General features: G+C 40.4%; 3 protein-coding genes across 7 annotated transcripts in view; 2 read left to right on the top strand and 1 right to left on the bottom strand.

The window, feature by feature from the left end:
- The window catches only part of LOC6042294, a 99,597-nt gene extending 85,577 nt beyond the window's left edge, over positions 1-14,020 (bottom strand). The window contains exons 1-2 of one of the 5 annotated variants that reach the window (XM_038258861.1): positions 13,653-14,020; positions 10,141-10,553 (exon numbers count right to left, since the gene is read on the bottom strand). The gene's annotated coding sequence lies outside the window, so the exon portion shown is untranslated. The remainder of the gene's footprint in view (positions 1-10,140; positions 10,554-13,652) is intronic. The other 4 variants (XM_038258862.1, XM_038258863.1, XM_038258865.1 and 1 more) reach the window with 4 other exon arrangements.
- A 1,018-nt stretch (positions 14,021-15,038) lies between these two features.
- LOC6042972 (katanin p60 ATPase-containing subunit A1) overlaps positions 15,039-22,370 on the top strand; it is a 51,665-nt gene continuing 44,333 nt past the window's right edge. The window contains exon 1 of the mRNA XM_038262056.1: positions 15,039-15,700. The gene's annotated coding sequence lies outside the window, so the exon portion shown is untranslated. The remainder of the gene's footprint in view (positions 15,701-22,370) is intronic.
- On the top strand, positions 17,729-18,505 carry LOC119768968. Its single transcript, XM_038260811.1, has one exon. It carries the CDS (start codon positions 17,729-17,731, stop codon positions 18,503-18,505), a length of 777 nt encoding a protein of 258 aa, XP_038116739.1.

Here is a 22,370-nt window from a genome sequence, read left to right as displayed (position 1 = left end):
TGTGCAACCAACCAAACGGGACCACGCGGTCGCTTCTTACAAATTGAGTTGTTTCCATGTATTTTTAGATCTACATTCTATACATGCAAATAACTCGCATAGGCATTTGGAAGGTGTTAGCTCTGCCGAGCTTCGGTGACCCATTTCTACGCTGGCTAGCCGAGCGCGAGGTCCCTCAGCTTGAGTCGACAAGCCCCGCCCTGAAGAACGTTTGCATCAATCGGATTCAAACGTTATTTAGAACTTCCGAACCCTTGTCAAATGGACAAGGACCCAGCGCGTATATAGTAACAGTAACAGTATTCCTAATTCCAGTCATAGTCTACCAACCAAGTCGCGATGGCCTAGTGGTTAGCATTTTTGCTTACCAATCTAAAGGACGGGGGATCGAACCCCAACTCGAGCGACTTTGATTTTTCGTTCATGTTCAGAGTTTCAAGATTTATATTTCCTATAATTTCTCGTTGGGAGCAGATGGGAATCGAACCCAGGACCATTCGCTTACAAAGCGAACACCGTAACCAGTCAGCCACGGCCGCTCCACTTGAACAATAGGGTGACATTTGGCACAATTTGACTTCATAACATAGTAAAATTTAATCTCTTTCTTACATTTTTTTCTTTATTTTTAGAGAAGAAATTAACTTAATTTGAAAGTATTTAATGCTGTTTTTGCCTAAATACACTCCCACAAAATAATTATTTTTATCCTTGCTCGTTTTTTTCCTCATTCCACCATGTAAATTGCTGTCCCACGAGTTCAAGGATACACCACCGAGCAGTGTTGCCACAAATATGATGACACACCACCACAAACTAAACAGTGTTACTATAGCGCAAAATGTTGACCCCTTTTTCGGAAGGGGGAGCCAAATCTTGCTCCAGCTGAAGCTGGAGCCGGGAGATAGGCCAGACCGGATAGCTATTGTTATAGTGATATTTTGCTTTGAAATAGTGAAGGAATTTGCCGCCAGCAGGACGCGCGAGATTTTTGGCGCCATCGTAGTTTTATATCTCTTCATGCTTTCAGTGAAGAATCTTTTTTGAGCTTGCATGTGCGATGAAGTAGCGTAGGAGAAAAGTGTGCGAAATTATCAACAATGTTATTTAGGAAAGTATACAAGGATATTTTTGTCTCAAAGGCACGACATTTCAGAATATATGTTAAAATTGTGTAATTCTATCTCAATTTATTCATGACAGCATGAACATCACTTTGATGTTTGGGTAAAATTAATTCAAACCAAAAACAAGTAGGTTAGACAAAAGCGGATTAAACCTTCCACGAAGCATTAATCTCAAAATGACAATCTCACGAAATGAACTTCCCGGTAAAGTGATAAAAGCACAAATTCTCCCTCGAAAAGTGCCTCCCGTCTTGAGCAAAACAGATGGCGCCTCGGCGGGTTGTTGAGCGTGATGAGAATTCATCCCAAAATGTTTTGGTGCAGTATAGTATAACATATTCGTACGTTCGTGGTGTGCCTCTAGAGAGAACCTCTTCAGCTCTTTGCCTGTCCGGGGTCTTCCGAGTAAAAGTGGTCAAACGATTGCGTGATAAATAAAACATCACATCTTGAATAAAGATGTGGTACACAGCTGAGAAATTGATTTTAAATCTGACCTCTTGATTTTTTTAAAGAATTAACAACTTTTCTATTGTTTTAAAACTCAACAATAACTGACAAATTTTAATTTTATAGAAATTTTAAACAGTGCATTTCTTTGACACTTGGAGAAATTGATAACGTCTACACAACGATTGAAAACCAGACAAGTTTGACATCCTAAATCTTTGCTGGATAGAAAGAAGAAAGAAAGACATACGATTGTTTCTAGGAAATATACGGTTTAGGGTAGGGGCAGTAGATAAGTGGTAGATTTCTGAAGAATGTTAACCCTCGACTGGCAATTTTTTTGATTTATTTTTATTTTCAGGAAGCCAATCTCTCTTACACACATTGCTGGTAGTGTTGGTGGCCGGCCTTTGTTATTTATTTGCCTTTGCTTCTCGCTCATTTTTCGTCAGCCTTAGACGAGAATAGGTATAAATGTCAAGTGACTCAGGGCTAGGGTGGTTCATGGATATATGAAAAAGACAAAAGTGTTCTATTTCGTTTGCATCAACCGGAATTTCAAAGTTCTATGACCCCAGAAGCTAGCCTGAAAATTTGAGCTCATTTGGTTAAGGTTTAGTTGCTCCAGTTTTGATATGAAGTTAGTATGGAACTTGATTCAATTTAATATGGAGAATTGTAACTTTTTACATGTTCTTTTAGAAAATTTCCCAAAACCCTATCAAATTTTCCTATTCATAGGTTTCTTATAGGTTTTGATCCGGGGAACAACTTTGTAGAACATCGCAAAGTGCTAAGAATTGATCCTGGAAAGATACAGGATGTTTTTTAGAGTTTACTTTTTTCGGAAAAATTTCAAAATATGCTAAAAAAATTAATCTGTATCTTTTCGGGATCATTTCCTAGCGCTTTGCGATGTTCTACAAAGTTGTTCCCAGAATCAAAACCTATAAGAAAACTCTTACATGATAAAGTTTTATCGGGTTGAGGAAAACTTTCTAGAAGAAGAGTTAAAAAGTGAAAAATAAATCAATTAAATTTATTGAAATTCCATTCTAATTTCATATCAAAACTGGAGCAACTAAACCATAAACAAATAAGCTAAAATTTTCAGGCTAGCTTTTTGGGTCATAGTACTTCAAAATTCCGGTTGATGCAAACGAAATTGAACACTTTTGTCTTTTTCATATATCCGTGAACCACGCTACTCAGGGCGTTTGTTTTTTTGACAGCGCTTGCTAATTAATTACATGTTTCGGGATTATTTTACACGAGAAAAACTAAAGCATGTGTAAGTTAAAATATTGTCGGTAGCTGGAAGCAATTTTATATCGACAGTGTTATGAAAACGTAAACGATTCTGGCGAATTTCGTAAAACGGTTGAGCTCTCATTTTGTTGAATGTGTAAAGTGTAAAACGAACATTTTGATGAAAATGCATTAAGTTTGATCTTGTTGGCCAGTAATTTGCATTTTTTTTGCTTACTCGAGGCCAGTTGCTGGTATGTTTATGTTCAAAATAGTTTTTTTGGAGCTTTAATCTAGCAACAAACTCATCATAAGCCAAATATAGGTAACTGACAAAAATAGGTATATTTCCCTTAATTCATAAAGCCAAACCAGTAGAGGGTAAAAGTCAGTTCATTGGCTTTGTCTGTTTCATATTTCTTCGAGCTCAGCTGTGTCTACGGAATAAAACCAAAACAAAAATACATCAAGACAAAACTCAATTCTTATTACACACTTTTACGATACCAACACTTCCATCGGTGCTTCAAAAGTTCATCAAAAATGCACTACCCACACGCAAACACAGACACAATCTCGGCAAAAACGAAATCATACGATCAGATGGTCCGTTCGGTTCGCGACCTTCACGCGGCGGACGCGTTTTCTTGTAGAGCAAACTTGTTTTCCGTTTTGTGAGTTGTTGCTGGTTTTGTTTTTGTTTCGGCGAAGCACCCGCGAAACACCAAACAAACAAACCAACACACAAACACAGCAGCAGTGTGTGCTGAACAGGCCAAAAACAGCTGTGCAGTTGAATTTTTAATGTGGGTAATTTGCTAACTTTTTTCATGTTCAGACTATTTGCTTCCATAAATCCTAGTTTTGACATTGTCGAATTTCAATTTGTATTCAAACAAAGGAAAAAAGAATAGTTTTGTGCAAAATATGCTACTTGACCCCACGAACGTAACTATTTATGCAATCCGAGCGCCTTTTTTTACTTATTTTAAAACAACTCAAACACACACAACCATGTGACGGGCATATCAATCTGGGCACGGACAGTACTATTGGGTGGCAGAATTGAAACAAACAACAGCAAAAAAAAAACAAAAACTGTATATCTGTCCGGTGCGATTGATTGATATTGTGATAAATTGCATTTTGATGAGATGGATGCAGTTTTCCTTTCGATTGCAGCCCACAGCCTCTGTGGGTGGTGCATTGATCCTGTTCGAAACTGATCGGACCGCTGTTCATTTCCGATAAATTGTTCATCAATCAAAATAGATTTGAGATTATTAGCACTCATTTGATTCACGTTATATAATGCTGAGCAAATAGACAGCAGCAACCAAAAATAATGTTCTATCTAATTTATACAGTTATTGAACAAAACATCAAAGATGGAATAATCGCAAAAAAGCATTTTCGCTTGCGAACTTTCTTCACCCGCGAAAGAGAGAGAAGGTGAAACACGCAAAAGATAATCGCTCCTGAACTTCTCGAAGAAAATCAATCAGCTGATGATTCTTTTGTGAATCACCATGCTTACACCACTTTAATTAATTAATTCCGTTTGTTTACACACATTGTCCATCTACAGAAAGTGACAGGTCATTTTTCAACTTCTAAAATCATTTTTCGGAAAATCCGTCTCCACTTAATTTTGTATTCCTAAACGGCGTGTTTTCTGGGCAACCTTAAGGAGAAAAAATAGTCATCGCTATTGTCAAATGTGTCTTATAGAAAATTTTCTCAGCTTTCCAATGCTTCTAAGAGCGAAATGTTTCATCGGGAAATTTCTGAGATATCTTATTTTTAAGTTTTTTGTTCTAAACTCCTTTATTTTGAATTGTAAACTTTATAACAACTATTCTGGAAACCTGTCAAATTATGTTTTTCATGTGTCCTTTACTCATCAAAATGTGCAAAATAAGGCAAGAAACAACTTTGGAGAAGGTTGCAAATCGCTGAACATTTTTAAAATTCAGTTTAACCGAGTTTTTTAATATATATAAATCATAAAACCGTCTTAAAAATATTATTTACATAGAATTAAATGATAATTACACAATTTTTGTGTACAAATTTCACGCGTCTGCGCTTATTGAGCTGATACAATTGATTTTTTGCAGGTTTGAGATTGTTAAGTTTATTAATGGATTTTTATGAATAAATATGATACTTCTTAAAGCATACATGAACCGGGAACATGGATCCAAAAGATGATTTAAAATCGAAAATGTACTACCAATTACTGTTGCAAGGCTCAAAAGTCATATTCTCATGTGTATGAAACAACGAAAAAAAAAATTTACTGTTGAAAATGCATTTAAATGTAGGAGTAAAATTTGTGTGTTTTAATTCTGAATATTGAAAACACTGCCACATACATTTTTTGGTTAAAACAAAAATAAAATATTATCTAACAGAAAAAATCTAACAAAATAAAACAATAAAAAATAAAGGAATTCAGAACATAAAAATTTCCAAACTATTTAAACAAAAATCAAAGTATTTTTAAACGTTTTAAAAAGATAAGATAAGACTTCTATAATATTGTGATTCCTTGATCATTTCATACAAAATAAAAATTATAAAAATCATTTCATACTCATGAAAAGTTTTTCTCCACAGTAATTTATAGTTCAATTTTGAGTATACAACATATTTTGTATCCATGCAATTGATTAATGTTTGGTTAAGGAAATATGATTAGTTTTTTTTTTTCATAAAAATCTAGTGATATCCTAACAAATCTCAAACTTGCAACAAAAAATCGGTTTTATCAGCTTAATTCAAGCTAAATCCGAGCATAAACGTGATATTCGTAAACAAAAATTATGTTATTATCTTGTAATTATTGCAAAAAAAATATTTTTAATACTGTTTTATGATTTTCATTTCTGAATAATCTAACCCCCCCCCCATATATTCAAAAACTCGGTTAAACTTAATTTTAAAAATATTTAGCGATTTGCAACCTCCTCCAAAGTTGTTTCTTGCCTTATTTTACACATTTTGATGAGTAAATGACACATGAAAAACATCATTTGACAAGTTTCCAGAATAGTTATTACAAAGTTTAAAATAAATAATACAGGAATTTAAAACAAAAAACTTAAAAAATAGATATCTCAGAAATTTCCCGATGAAACATTTCGCTCTTAGAAGCATTGGAAAGCTGAGAAAATTTCCTATAAGACACATTTGATAGTAATGATGACTATTTTTTCTTGAAATGTTTGTTCTAGAACACGCCGTGCCTAACCACTGTGAACTGTTGACGGTACATTTTTTTTAATGGCCAAAATTGCAATGCCATGCCAAAACATGAACCAAAATAATTTTATTTCGTCGCTGTCGTGCTATCTTGTCGCATGTCAATTTTGGGGCAAATTGAGTTAAGAACGCCATTTTGAGCAGCTCACAATGCCTCACCTTTTGACCTTCACAGGTCCCCAACACACAAATCCAATCTTCAATATGGAAAAAAAACATTTTTTGGGATTTTGATATTTCGAGCCAAACATTTCATTAGGGCACAAAACCAAAACGTAAACATTCGGGATTGTTCCACTATTCCATTCATTAGTACACTCTCTACATGCCCTCCAAGATTCAGATTGATAGAAAACAATTTCCTATTGAAAAAATCACAAACACAAAAAGGCACATAACAATGTTCACTCGGAACTAGACAAAAAGTTCAATTGTGCCCTTTTCTTTGTCGTTAGTTTTTCGTAGTTGAGGAACTTTCTATGTTATAAAGTGAACTTTTCATACATTCTTAACACTAATTCACTTCAAAACAAAGTTTGATTTACGTTTCGCCAAGGATTTCTGCAGAAAAAAAACTTCGTCAAAATACAATATTTGTTACGGTCCCGCGGCTGCTGTTCAGTACACTTTTGAAGAATTTTTATGTTTCACATACCTTATCTACACCATTCGATCACAAAACTTCACCAATTATCAAAATTTCCGCTGGATTCCTCATTATTTCTAAACAAACAAAAGGGCCCATAAACATCATTCAAAACAACAATCGGGTGACAGCGCTTTAGTGTCCTTTTAGTTCTCTTCGAAATTGCATTCAGAAAGGGCCCATTATGAACAACAGTTGAAAAGTTAAAAGGGCCCAATAACGAGATTTTTTTTAATTATGAGTTTTATTGCGAAAATCAACGAGCGAGTTGTGGCGCTATAACCACGGCAAATAGTATCCAGGGCATTCGTGGAAATACAATGTCCCATCCCAGAGGGTCCCGGAGTACCAAACCTTCTTAGCATGGTGCTCCCAACGAATACAACCAAATCTCGGATCGTATGGTGGTGTGTCCTCACGCTTCTTCCTCCCTTGTCGATTCAAAATTGTGTTGTTGTTCGAACACTCAGTGCTAAAACTCAACCCAATTACGAGTCATCTCTGCGATACGGCTTTACGCAGTAGGCCTGGCCGCTTTAACGCTTGTGATGTTTCAATGCATTCCGATGCAATGGCGCACTACAAATGTTAATAAATGACAAGAAGAGTGCTAGGCGTCATCTAACCTAAGGCACTCTCCAGGATCCCTTCGAAAGATTGGCAAGCTTCTTTCTTAAATAGGAATTGAAACAAGTTGTCCACTTTTTGCAAGCAATTTTCTCGAATCGTGGATTTTGGTTTTGTGCCCTGATGAAATGTTTGGCTCGATTAATCAAATTTACGTTTCATCCTGTACTAAAACCGGATACATATTCGGATACTCTGGAAGGTGCTTGACAACTTTCCCGAAGAGAGTATGGTGCTAACTTGCTTTTTTCAGGGGCAAGCTAGCACCATACTCTTTTGGGGAAATTTGTAGAACACCTTCCAGAGCATCCGAATATGAATCCGGTTTTAGTACAGCATGAAACGTGGATTTTATAAATATCAAAATCCAAAAAAATGTTTTTTTCTAATACAAATTCCCATAGAAAATTGGATCGTTTTGCGCAAAGTGAGGACTAAACCAATCGTTCCCAAACTTTTGGAAATTGTTTAGGACCCCAAAAGGAACTGAAAAAGTGCTGTGCAGGAAAATGGATTTTGGTATTACACCCTAATGTACATGCCTGACTACCGTAAACATTTGTAATTGTAACTCGGGACTCAACCAATTTCAACCAAATTTAAGAACAATGCACAGCATGTACAACCAAACAAGACGTGTTTATTATTGTCTACATTGCGTGCTATATTTGTTTATTGAAAATTAAACTTTAAAATGCGTTTTTCTCGGAACGTCAAAAAGCGACGTTCGACAAGAGAGCACGACAGCGTATTTTCAGATGATTTGAAATAAAATATTCTATCGCTAAAAAAAATTTCCAAACATATAGCAAAGTATCTTAAAATGCTATAGGCATGATTACAAAAAATGGAAAAATATCTAACAAATTCAAAACAAATCCTATCTTTAAGTGCCGGCCGGCTACGAAATTATGAGAAATTCATGTTGGGATTAAGTTGGTTATTTTATGTGATGATTTCTTTTTTTATTATTTTACCCAATCAACCTCCAAATGAAACCGTTTCCAATCATTTATATGCCAAAGACGAACGAACTTGCCATGGCAACAACCCAAAAATAATTATGCTAATTAAGAGCCATGCTGAGCATGAGCATGAGCATGAGCATGAGAGATCACCCATGGTTGCCCCTCCGTTGCTGAACAGAACCGTAATATCCTTTCAGCACTACTGATTATATGCTTCGACGATCTAGTGGTGATTCCCTTATCAACAGCATGTATGAATGCGCTGAAAAGATAAAACACCATGATTGCTAAAGCTAGATCAGTTGCGAATAGGTAACAGTCATTGGCCACCAACGGCGCCCGCCATGTCAGTTTGTAGATCTCGATTTTAAGGGACGGGAATGTTAGTTAGCGCAGGTTGCTACTAGGGCAGCTGATTTACTCTGTGCTTACACCCCACAAGCGCCAGGAACCTGAAAATTTGTTAGTAGGATAGGGTGTTTGGTCAGGATTCATCATAGAAGATGATGATGCGACCCAAAATCATAGTGTTTGTTGAAGGTATTATGTTTTATTCTCAAGGCAAGCAATCGGATGCTGCGGATGAGACATTTCCCGTTTATCGGCTGTTAACTTTTAATTGAAATGGTTTAATCTTAGACAGCCGGCTGTGGAAAGATAGAACCAAAATTATTTGTAATTAAATGATGAAGGATTTAACAGTCTGACTTTTTAATTGAGATGTTTTTAAGAGTTTTACATGATTCATGTTTAGTGGGGTACTGATTAACGAAGCGAACGACGAGTTACGATGTTTATCGAGCTGAAATGGTATGATAAGGTTTTGTTGTTATTGCACACCGACGACGAATGCGAAAAAAAACCTGCGACCCGACCGAAAGGCATCGCAAATCAGACTGACTCAATTGTCATCGATGACAACCAGAGCCAGCCGCACCTTTACACACATACACGCACGCGAAAAAAAAAAAAAAAAAAAAGGAAAAACACACCGACGACGATTGCGAAAAAAAAAAAGAACACGACCCGATGGAAAGGAATCGCAAATCAAACTGAGGAAATGGAGAAAAAAAAAATAACGTAACATAAAAAAACCTACTCACATAAAATCAATCACCCCATGCACACAAATAGCAACACAAAAGAGACGAAAATTATCACGAAAAAACAGGACTACGCGTCCACCGAAGCACCGCACTTTTGATGGCATTATTCAATTATTATGCCCAATCACCTCATGCACACAAAGAGCGACACAAAAGAGAGAGACAAAAAAAACAGGACTGCGCGTCCCAAGAAGCACTGCACTTTTTTCGATACCTATCTAGGGATTTAAATATAGTATCAATTCGACCGCGATTCTCCAGAAATTCTCCGTCGGCGTGCCTTCCGATCAACGGTGATGTAGGAAGGGCTTCATTCATTAAAATTATTTTATATCATAAGCCTTAAAACATATCCGTCGACGTGCCTTCCGATCCTCGATGAAATGGAAAGGACTTAATCCAGCAATACGACTTGCTTGTCTAAAAAATCGGATCGTTTCTATCGAAAACTATATAAAGAGAACAAAAATAAAATTCATCGGCCAACGAACGCGCGAACAAAAAATAAATGAAAAAAGAAGAAGAAGAAATCCAATCCCCCCCTGGAAACCCATATAGCGACACAAAAGAGACGGAAAATAACACGAAAAAAAACGGGACTGCGCGTCCACACAGGCACCGCACCACTGATCAATTATGCTAATTAAGAGCCATGCTCTGCACAAACAACAACAACAACCAATACAAAATTCAATACTCACATAAACTGTATCACAGTTGGGCAATGCTAGAAAACTCCGAATCCGCACATCCTGGCTGCTCCTGGCGTGATGATAAAAAAGCACGTTTCCTTGCGCCGCCGGAGCCCTCCTTGTCCGGGCTGCTGCTGCCGCTGACTTTTTGGTCTGGCACACGTTTCGCCGGGCTGGTGATTCCCCGGAAAACTTTACGCACTCTCTCTGCTTTTTTATCTTTTCTTTAACACCGCAAATTGATTAGATCAAATCCCGATGGTTTTGGAAATCACTTTTGTTTGACTTTCGCAGAGCACTTTTTCCCGAGGAAGTACAACAAAATTGGAAAACAGAAATTTGCCTTTGGTTTCACTTTTTCGAACACTTTTTTTTTGCTTTTCTAATTTTTTCGCTAAGCTGGCTGTAGTATTGGCTAAAAGCTGTAGTATTGAATCGAAGCAAACGGGGAGTAAAACAGTTGATATTTTGTTCTTCACGCACTGAGGCACTCACACACACTGGCACTGTGAACGGTGGTGACGGACCGTGCTCGACTTGACGTCGACCGCCGAGGTTGCTCTCACTCTCTCGTGCTCAGAATTGCGCTCAAAATCATGTGTGTTTTGCACTCTTTTCTCATGAGCTGGTGATTGCGTGATGCTGAGCGAGAGAGGAAAATCGTTTTTCCTGGTGTGGGTTGGAAATCTAATACAATGGTTGTACACTGGACTGTAATCTGGTTTAGTTTTGATAAAACTTATCTAAAGATACGCACTGCAAAATATCTTCAGGGAATTTAATACTTTGGTACTAAATTCAGTTTCAAAAGAGCAAATCAGAGTCAATATGGCAACAATTTGTTTAACTAATTATTGAACAAAAGGTTATGTTTTTAAGTTAAATATGTTTAGATTAATTTCGTTATTTGCTGAAAAGTCGAATGTATTCTAAATTAGTATTCGCTCATTTTCCTGAATGTTTAACAAAACGTTACATTTTCCTAAAGATAATGGGCATTCGATTTAATTAAATATAATTAAATTCGATTTTATTTTAAAAATCACACGATTTTATTTTAAAAATTCATCTGCCACGGAATGGTGGTAGCAAAATATTTTATGTCGAGATGACCCATGGGAGATTTATAAGTAGAAATTTAAAATTCTTAATATTCTACAGGCGAAAATTGCTTTTACAGAAAAAAAAAAATTTCATGCAAATTAAGACATCTGGTACGAAACAAAAATGAAAAGTTTTGATTTAAAATGTTTTGTTCGAAAGTTTATACTAATTAAAGGTAAAATTAATGCAGAACATTTTGGAATACGGCATATAATTAGGCTTATTTACAAATGATTAAAATTTACTTGAGCAACCATGCGCTTGATAATTTATATGAGAAAACACGTTTTTTTCTGAAAACGCATTTTTTACTTATAGAATATTTTGAATCTACCCAATTCTTAAGCTGGAACACAACTTTCAACATAAAATCATTGCGATTTATAAAACTTGGCTTCCGCTATACCGTGAAGAGCTCCACACTAAATACTTATTACTAATTGAAATCACGAACGTTCTTCATTTTGAATTATTTTCATTTTGGAATTTATGGACCTTTTTTGACGAAACTTTAAAATTTAAAACACAAACAATCTTTATCAAGTTTTGAAAATATTTAATTTGAAAATTACAGATTAAGCTAACTTTTCCAATAAGTAGACATTTCCATTGGATGCTAAAATCATATTCTACATTTTTTTCTATATAAATAAATATTCGTTGTACAAAAAATCAAACAATCATTTTGTTTTGTTTAGCTGTAAGATGAAAACAACTTTGATAATAGTTTTACAGAAGTCATAATAACTTTAAAAATTTACGAGTGTTAAAATAATCGTTTTTCTCGAACTCTTCTCTTCTCTTAGCTGGGAAATTTGTTTACAAAAAAAAAGTTTGTACTTTTCTGATGTAGATAATGATTAAGAAAATCGTTCTTTTAAATTTTAAACATTAAAACATTTAAAAAAAACAGCAACTCTGCAACAAAATCTTAATCAATTAGCAATGATTTAATTGCTATGAATTTGTATTTTTTTTTAGAAATACTGTCATTAGGAGTTATTATGGGTTTGAGGGGTGAAATTTACTGCCCATGTTCGCATGGTTTAAGTTCGAGAAAAAAGCATTTGAAGTTAGTCGCACGCATAAAGCTGCGTGTTGAGATTTCACGAAAAAACTGGGTTTCCTCCAGATCCACTTGACTTGATGTTATACACACAAAAGAATATTTTCGAATGTTACATCATTTATGGATGGATTATGGATAGTCGAATAACGAATAATTTTTTTTCTTATTGATTTATTTTCTTATTTTAATCATCAAATTTGAGATCTGCGACCTCATTTTAGTAAAATTTGAGTTGTTGATTGCCTTTTAGCATACCAAATACATTTTCTTAGTATTTCAACACCGCCATTTTGGCCGCCATCTTAAATTTAAAAATTCTTAAGCACTTTAGACCTTTTTTGGAATCACATTCAAGCTCAACAATCAAAAACAAGAAAAAAAATCGTGATTGGATAATCCGAAGTGATTTTTTTAGGGCCTTCGAGTGATCCAGTCTGCATTTTATGAGTCGTAAAAAAATATTTATCGAAATTCAAATAAAATCTAAAATATTCAGTTAATTTTTATTTGTGTTTCTGGGGCAAATTGACTAAATAGGTTCAGATAGCTGAGGACAACTGCATAAGGGTGACTTTAATTAAATGGGGATCATTCGTCAACGGGGAAAATATATGATTTACCCATTTTTAAATTTCTTGTTTTTCGCAAAAGGTTTTTTTTATTTTGTGATATTTTGGAGATTCAAAAGAGGCAACTTTGAGCTTATGAAATATATGAACTTTTTTTTTGTTATGCTTAATTATGAAGTTTGAAAAAATATATATTTTTTACAAAGATTCTAGTAAACATTTTCAGATTCACAACCCAGTGTTCAACCGCATAACAATAACAATTCAAAATTTAACCACAACCAGAATCTCTCGAGATATCTCCAGAGAGTGAGAGCTAGGAGCATCAACAACGCTCTCTCTTCCGCTCGCTCGCTCGTGTCACGCGTGCATGTGTGATTGCACACTCGAGTAGCCTAATGCCATACAACCACAAACAAACTCGCTACTCGAACCGCGAATGTCACTTCTTGACTTGTAATGCAGCAATAATAATTAAAACCAGGTCTGGCCTTTCTTGCGAGCTAGCAGTCATGCAAGTAGAACGAAGTCTTTCCTGCGAAACAAAGAAGCCAAGACAATCGGATCGATTGTGATGGCAGTTGTTAGGGAACTGTCACCAGTGTCACACCACTACACGCACGAACTTTCACCAACACACACAGCTTATGCTTTTGGACTAAAAAGGATGTGCTATTCCTGGTTCTAGCGATGAGCTAATCTGCATGTCGAAAGAACAATGGGTTCTTTTTTTTTTTTTTTTGAAGACTTTTCTAACATTTCACTAAAAACGTGCAAACCTTAGTAGGCTGGAGGAAACTTCACGAAAACGCGCGCACTCACACACGAAGCAAGACGGACTTCTTCACAGAAAAACCACACTTTTGACCTTGTTTAGGCCTACTAGATTTGCATGTGTTTTTCGCTCGAGTACTTCTTCCTGAATATACTATTACTATTTACTATAGAGGCAAAGGTGGTGGAAGTACGAACGCAACCTTAGTATATGTGGTTGAACACACACACACACACTCTGGGGCAGACAGAAATAGTAACACTACAACTCTATTGTCTTAGAGGCTAGAAGAGTCGTCGTGAAATGCTTTGTGTGTCGATCCGCGGAGTTTTCCCGAAGCGCTCTTCTTCGTCGGTCAAAGCTAGATGGCAAACTGACAGACAAACGAGCATATCGCGAGTTGTCGGGGGCGTCGTGGAGCGAACTGTTTCTAGGGGTACTTTTTTTACAAGAGAAAAAGAGAAACTTGCTGGTGTTTGTGGAAAGAGCGTCGCGACGCTTCCACTGACGACGCGCGTGTTGACAGCAGCGCACATGTTGTGGATAGGGTGGTGTTGTTTCCTTTAACGAAAGTGACATGTTGCGTTTCCCAAACACCGATGTAGGAATCTAGTAGTCAATTGGTCACATAATTTTGAATTCAAACATTTGGTCGTGAATGTTCGAAATGGCGACTTTGTTCTTCCTGGATCGACTGTTCTGCATTTTAATACTTTTTAGTGTTCTTTAAAAAAAATGGGAATAATATCCAGTCAAAATGTATTGTCAGTAGAACTTTGAATCGTTTCACATTCTAGATAACTAGGAATTGTGAGACGGTGTCATGTTGTGGATTTCTCATGGTAGTTAATTTCTAATCACAACATCGTAGATTATGTTGTTCCGGACAAGAAAAGACGATGCTTAGGTTGAGTTCAGTCAGTCAAAAGAGACAAAAATGAGACAAATTTATTCAAATTGCTTTTGAAGTTAACATCAGGCGTTAAGTTTTACAGCTGTAACAAAATTGACTGATGATATAATGATATACTCACATTGGTAAGTTCCTTCTGGTAGATCAGGAAACTCTGCTTATGATTACGACTGCGCCTTGATACCACTGCGTCCAATCAGAGGAATACTGTGGTGTTGATCGCATGATCACCTCTGTTTACTCCCTGATTTACTGATTTTGTACCAAAACTCATGGCCAATGACTGCTAACTGCCGATTGAAAATTGTTTATAACTTCGCGAATTCCCCCACAAGCATGCAATTTAACAGAACCAACTTGCACACCGATCGACTTTCCCGCAGGCCACCACCAAACTGACGTTCCTCTTTCACGTACACTTTTGACGCGCCGCAAAACCTGTCCCAACAAGTCTGTCTTTTCGAACCGAAACCCGCCTTGTTTACTTGTGTCTGTGCCGTTGCACAAAGCGGACGCGCTGTCAAACTCTCCGTTCTCTCGGCTTTGCCTTCTTCTATCTTTCTTCTGTATTTTGTTCGCCACACGTTCCTCAGTAGTTGTGCAGCCGCAGTCTCGTTCGATTCAGTTTTTTCCCCGATCAGCCGCGAGAGCTACTGGAAGTGACCAACTGGCAGTGCGGAGGAGGTACGGAACTTCGTGTAACCTCTCTTTATATTTTTTCTTCCTTTGGCCTGGATCCATTGCCGTTTTCGAGTGTTGTGTTTGTTGTGTCCCTCTTTTTCCGGAAGAAAGTTTGTGAGATTTTGTGCGTCAGCAAAGGGCTTTTCCTACGTTTTCCGGTGATTTTTGGTTTCGAGGAAGTGACCAAAACTAGCTGTGTTTCTACGTGCTGGAGGCGAACACACACGATGGAGAAGAAAAAATGAGCTGTCAAAGTCGCAGCAGCAGTGTCTACTTTGTTCAACACTCGACCAGTATCAGTAAAGCCGAGCATCATCAGGTGTGAATTGGGCAGAAGTTTCAAGGCCAGCCGAGTCCAGCAGCCGAGCTGAACCAGTTTTCCAGTTTCCGGCCGAAAGTGGGGAAGAGCAATTTGTTGCATTGCTTCAAAGTAGACGCCGCCACCGCGGGAAGTGAAGGTAATTATTTTCACTCTCTTTCTGTTTTTACCTGCTTGGAAAACCTGTCTTTCAATTCTGAAAAAAGCAAAAAATCTCGGAATTATTTAACAAGCATCGCTCAAATTGAGGGATGAGTTTAATAACAACTTCCCGAATAAGGCGAGCTCTCTTAGCGCCTTAATCGATTCAACAACCCATATCCAACGTCGAAACCAAGCGAAGACCAACCATTTGCGGGGAAACCGTGATTAGTACAAGTCACTACGGGGTAGAGTTAGAATAGGTGTTACACCTAGCCTGCTTTAGAGCGGACCGCGGACAGGTCGCGGTGGATGATGGGAGGTTGTGCGAGGCCAACCAGTTTCGGAGAACCTGAGCAGTTGATCGTCGTTGTTGGGGTTTCAAGCGTCCAAGTGGGTTCATCAATCGATTAGGTGTTGAGCGTTTTGAGGCGTATGTTTGTTTTTTGATCTTAAATTATTTGGAAGTTTATATACATAAAAAACTGGGTTATAGTTGTTCTTGGAATAAAGACGTAAATCATCATCCTGAAACAAAGAAGTAAAAAACAAATTTGTGTGTTTTAGCAAAACTTATAAATATTAAAGTTCTGGCAACCCTGTGTAAACTGTTAAGTAGTCAAGCTAAATTAACAAAACTTTTGATCAATCGCTTAATGGGAAGTGCGCAAGCAGGTTTGTTTCGAATTTTTTGCGCGAATAAAGTGTTTAAAAAGTGTAATTTTGCAAAATGGATGAAAATAGGGTCGAATCCTCTTTAACCATCGTCTAAATTAAGGTAAAATTACATCTTAAAAGTGGTAATATTCAACCTTCCAAATTTATTTTTTTACTGTGTAGTAAAATAACTATGAAAAAAAACTTAGTGGAAATCTTTACACTGTTCTGAAGAAATTGAACAATTTAATCATAATACTAACCAAGAAAGACCATTAACTTAAAAAAAAATGAAAAAAAAAACCTCAGTATGAATCTCCATAAAAAGCATTTAAATTTTTTTAGATTTAATTAAAATATTTATTTTAAGGCACATTTTAAAATCCTGTCAAAATTAATATAAATCTAAATATTTTCGGAAAAATTGGTGGCAGTTGCATAATAAAGTGCGGTCCCAACTTATACATTTCTCAACGATTTTGAAGAAATTGTTTGTCTTCCTCACTGAGGTAAGGCTATAATTTTGCTCTAACAATAATGTTTTAACTAAGTAGACTTCATGTATACCAATCGCCTATAGAGTTATTTACGTGCGCATGTATTGCGTGTACGTACACGAAAAAAAGTGAGGTTAAATTTTGTCCGGCCAGCAAAATCAAATCGTGCGCTAGTGTGCGTACGCGAAACGTCATAAAGCTCTATCGAGCTGTCAAATCGCAACATGGAGTTAAACTTTCTGTGCAGTTGCTGTGAAGCTTACCAAGGCTTTTCAAAAAGTTTAACTCCATGTTGCACGCACACACTCTCACTTTTAATTTCTCGATAGAGTTATCTATGTGCGCGTGTATTTCGTGTAAGTACACAAAAAAGATTGAGGTAAAATTTTGTACCAGCCAACAAAACAAATGGTGTACTAGTGTGCGTGAGAGCGGGCTTAGATAACTCTATTAATCGAAAACTGAACAAATGTCTTTAGGGAGCGCAAAAAGAGCAAGAGTGTTCTGTTGTTTACATCACTTTTAACCGTGCCAAGTTCTTTTTAATTTTTTGATGTGATTTACTCACCAAATTTCGTTTAAACGTATCCTTATTGTTTCCTGAGTGCTGTTTTCACCCGCGCGTAGTGTTCGTTTCGCGAAAACAACCCGTTTTTTCGCGAGTCTCGTGCAATAAATCAGCAAATTTGCTGCCGCTGCTGGTGAAACCTAGCGTCACTTTCGATACCTCCATACTTACCGGTTGGAATAACAATAACAATCCACGCTTCGGTAGTATCACCCATTGTAAGAACACAGACGGTGTACCCAATTCTGCTTACGCGCTTTACCCATTACGAGAGGGCTTCCGAGGGGAACGACATATTCGCAATATGGGCTGCAAACAGTGTAACAAGAAGGTCTCTGATTCGGACCGCATCGTGTGTCGCGGTTTTTGCGAGTCAACCTTCCACATGATTTGCGTTAAAGTGGACGTCCCGGCACTCGACGTTATGGGGACGCACCCCAATAACTTCTTCTGGATGTGCGACGAGTGCAGTAAGCTGTTCTTGAGCAGTCATTTCCGTCACCTCGTCAAAGAAAACGGCGCAGGTCCCAAAGCGTTAGTCGAGTCAATGAAAACGGTGCAGAGCGATATCGCTAAACTTGCATCGACGGTTGCCGCGCTCAACGAAAAAGTCGAAGCGCAATCAACTTCTTCGTCTGACTGGCCTACCCTTGGCCAAAAGCGACAGCGGGACTCGAGCGCGGACCCACCTGGAAAGGCAAACATTCCGGTCGCATCCCGTGGAAAAAAGGCTATGACGTCTGTTCCCATCATCGCGGACGCTGAGCCCGACGATTTGTGGTACATTTGGCTGTCCAGTTTCCCACCAACTGTAACGGAAGACGACATCTGCACGATGGTGAAAGAGTGCCTCTCCGTCGACGAAGATGATCCCGTCGTGGTTAAGATGCTTGTGAAAAAAGGAGTCGACGTCGCCGAACTCTCTTCTATCACGTTCAAGGTTGGGGTAAGCCGGGACTACCGAGATTCATCTCTGGACGCGGACAACTGGCCTGCAGGATTGGCCTTCCGCGAGTTTATTGACTTCACCAGGCGACCTAGCGTTACCACCTCGGGGTTCGCGAAACGTCGAACGGATTAACGTCCGTCTCTTCGATCGACGTATCGCCCCGCATCTTGACAAGGTTTTTTGACTGCTGCCCTCTTCTTGACGATCAACACGCCATATTTGCTGACCCGGGACGCCCGAACATACGCATCATGGAAGACCCTGACTCTCCCGTCACAGTCGCGCCACCGCTCTGCTGCGACGTATCTCGTTCCGGACATCAAAGTCGTCCCGGCCCTGTGTACGGTTCCAGAGAAAGGGTCTTCCAAACGCCAAACGCAGGCAAGTACAATCCCGCTTTCCACGAACGTGACGTCTTCGACCCTGATGCCCGTTTGCTTTCTAGCGACGATCGGACGACGCCCGTACTTCGCGATCTACCGAGCTGCAGCTACCGCAACCCGTCACCAAGTAGGTGGCCGTCGGACACTGCTGACCCGGGACGCACGAACCCCCGCCTGATGGAAGACCCCGACTCTCCCGTCACAGTCGCGCCACCGCTCTGCTGCGACGTATCTCGTTCCGGACATCAAAGTCGTCCCGGCCCTGTGTACGGTTCCAGAGAAAGGGTCTTCCAAACGCCAAACGCAGGCAAGTACAATCCCGCTTTCCACGAACGTGACGTCTTCGACCCTGATGCCCGCCTGCATTCTAGCGACGATCGGACGACGCCCGTACATCGCGATCTACCGAGCTGCAGCTACCGCAACCCGTCACCAAGTAGGTGGCCGTCGGACACTGCTGACCCGGGACGCACGAACCCCCGCATCATGGAAGACCCCGACTCTCCCGTCACAGTCGCGCCACCGCTCTGCTGCGACGTATCTAGTTCCGGACATCAAAGTCGTCCCGGCCCTGTGTACGGCTTTAGAGAACGGGTCTTCCAAAATGCGCTCCCAGGCATGTATTCGCGTTTTTCCGTTCAGTCGACGCTCCCTGATGCTTCACAACCTTCCAGCTCTCAGCAATCCTCCGACGCACCGCTCACCCACCCTCGCGCGTTAGCTAGGGTTTCCTCGAGGATTCAGCAATGTCACCTTTATTACCAAAATGCTGGTGGCATGAACGGCAACCTTGATGACTACCTTCACGCCAGCTCAGGAGAATGCTTCGACTTCATCGCCCTGACGGAAACTTGGCTGAAAGAGAACACGCTTTCGTCGCAGGTCTTCGGACCGGCTTACGAAGTTTTCCGCTGCAATCGTGGACCAAACAACAGCAGGAAAGCGGAAGGAGGAGGAGTCCTCGTCGCGGCACGCCACTGTTTCAAGCCACGTCGGATTGACCAAGACGCTTGGAAGGCAGTGGAGCAGGTCTGGGTGTCTCTGAAGCTGTCTGATCGTGTCCTTTTCCTCTGTGTGGTATACTTCCCCCCGGATCGCATTTACGACAAGGACCTGTATAAGATCCACCTCGATTCGATAGCATCTATTGCAGAACGCACGCGCCCGATCGATGACATCGTTGTCGTAGGGGACTTCAACTTGCCGAAACTGACCTGGACACCTTCCCGTAACGGTTTCTTGTACCCGGATCCTGATCGCTCACAATTCCATCCCTGTGCGCGTGATCTTCTGGCCGGATATAACCTGGCCACTCTGCAGCAGATCAACCATATTGAGAACGAAGACGGTCGCCGTCTTGATCTTTGCTTTGTGAGCGCACAAGATTTCGCCCCAACGCTAATCGTTGCCCCGGCCCCGCTTGCTAAGATCGTCCATCGCCACCCCGCGCTCGTTGTCACTATCGACGGTTGTCACAGTTCTGTTGTTCGAGACCGTCCGGACACCGTATGCTACAACTTCCGAGGTGCTGATTACGATGAAATGTCTCTGGCACTGCGCAACATCGACTGGGATAGTGTCTTGGACTCTGTCGACGTCGATGCCGCGGTCGATACATTCTCATCAATCCTGCGAGATCACATCGACCATTTCGTGCCTAAGGTCAGGAAGCGTAATTCTACTCACCTACCGTGGCAAACGCCGGAACTTTGCAACCTCAAAACCCAGAAGCGAGCCGCTTTCAAGATCTTCTCCAGGTGTGGAACACTTTCCCTTCGTGAGTACTACTTGAGAATGAACAGCAAATACCAGCGTCTGAGTCGCAGTTGTATGGCAAGCTACCAGCGCAAGAAGCAGCGTGAGCTGAAGGCCAACCCGAAGAAGTTTTGGAAATTCGTCGACGAGAACCGCAAAGAATCTGGGCTGCCTTCGTCCATGCGATTGGCCAACGAGGAAGCTGAGAGCACTGCGGAAATCTGCAGGCTGTTCGCCAAAAAGTTTTCGAGTGTTTTTACAAACGAACATATCACCGACGACGAGATCCAAATTGCTGCCAACAACGTTCCCCGTCGCGATCGATTTCTCCCCATGATTGACATCGATGACGATGCCATATCAGCTGCGATAACTAAACTGAAACATTCCAGCTCCCCTGGACCGGACGGAATTCCCTCGACACTGCTGAAGCGATGTTCGTCCGCGCTGGTATCGCCCCTCTTGCACCTGTTCCGGCTATCCCTCGCCTCCGGAAAGTTCCCGTGTGCATGGAAGCAGGCCTTCATGTTCCCCGTGCATAAAAAAGGCGATCGAAGGAACATCGAGAACTACAGAGGTATCTCGGCCCTCTGCGCTACCTCGAAACTGTTCGAGTTGGTGGTGATTGGTCCAATATTTGCCCATTGCCGTCAGGAATTATCCAGCGATCAGCATGGATTCTTTCCAAAACGGTCCACTGCCACGAATCAGCTGTGCTTCATCGAGTTCGTTTTCGATAGCTTCGACAATCGCTCTCAAACTGACGCCGTTTATACAGACTTGTCGGCAGCTTTCGACAAGATTAACCACAGTATCGCTATCGCCAAACTCGAGAAGCTCGGATTCTGTGGCAGCCTGTTGACATGGTTCAGGTCGTATCTGTCGGGACGCTCGCTGCGGGTGAAAATCGAGGACGCACTCTCCGAAAGTTTCGACGCTACCTCTGGAATCGGTCAAGGCAGCCACCTCGGTCCGTTGGTGTTCTTGTTCTATTTCAACGACGCCAACTTCACCCTGAGAGGACCTCATCTCTCCTACGCAGACGACCTCAAACTGTTCGCCAAGATCGACTGTCTCGAAGATGCCGAAGCCCTGCAACGCGAACTGGATAAGTTCGCTGATTGGTGTGAGGCGAATCACATGGTCCTAAATCCCGGTAAATGCCAGGTGATAACGTTTAGCCGGAAGCACTGTCCGATACTCTTCAACTACCATCTTGGCGACACACTAGTGGAAAGAGTTGATCACGTTAAGGATCTCGGTGTCATACTGGACGTTAAACTGACCTTCAAGCAACACGTGTCCTTCATAACTGCCAAAGCATCCCGTCAGCTCGGTCTGGTGATCCGTATGACACGCCACTTCACCGACATCCACTGCTTGAAAACGCTGTTCTGCTCGTTGGTCCGGTCCTCGCTCGAATATTGCTCGTCGGTTTGGACTCCGCACTACAACAACGCCGTTTATCAGCTAGAGAGAATTCAACGCAGGTTTGTCCGATACGCCCTGAGACTGCTGCCCTGGAGAAATCCCCAGCAGCTGCCGCCATACGAAGACCGCTGCCAGCTCATGCATCTCGACACTCTCCAGCTGCGTCGTGACCTGGCCCGTGCGTTGACAGTTTCGGACGTTCTGACCGACAGGATCGATTGCCCCTCTCTTCGAGAAAAGATCACCCTGACTGCACCTGTCCGCCAGCTACGCCACACGCCAATCATGCAGATCCCTTTCCGCCGTACCAATTACAGCGCCAACGGAGCCATCGTCGGACTGAAGCGAGCCTTCAATAAAGTGTCCTCTGTTTTTGACGTCAGTTTGTCCCGCGATGTGTTAAAGTCCAAGTTTTTATCAGTGTTAAG

The sequence above is a fragment of the Culex quinquefasciatus genome, chromosome 3 (assembly GCF_015732765.1).
Source record: "Culex quinquefasciatus strain JHB chromosome 3, VPISU_Cqui_1.0_pri_paternal, whole genome shotgun sequence".
Classification (NCBI taxonomy): domain Eukaryota; kingdom Metazoa; phylum Arthropoda; class Insecta; order Diptera; family Culicidae; genus Culex; species Culex quinquefasciatus.
Note: the sequence above shows the minus strand (reverse complement) of the source record. Positions and strands in the feature narration are given on the sequence as shown.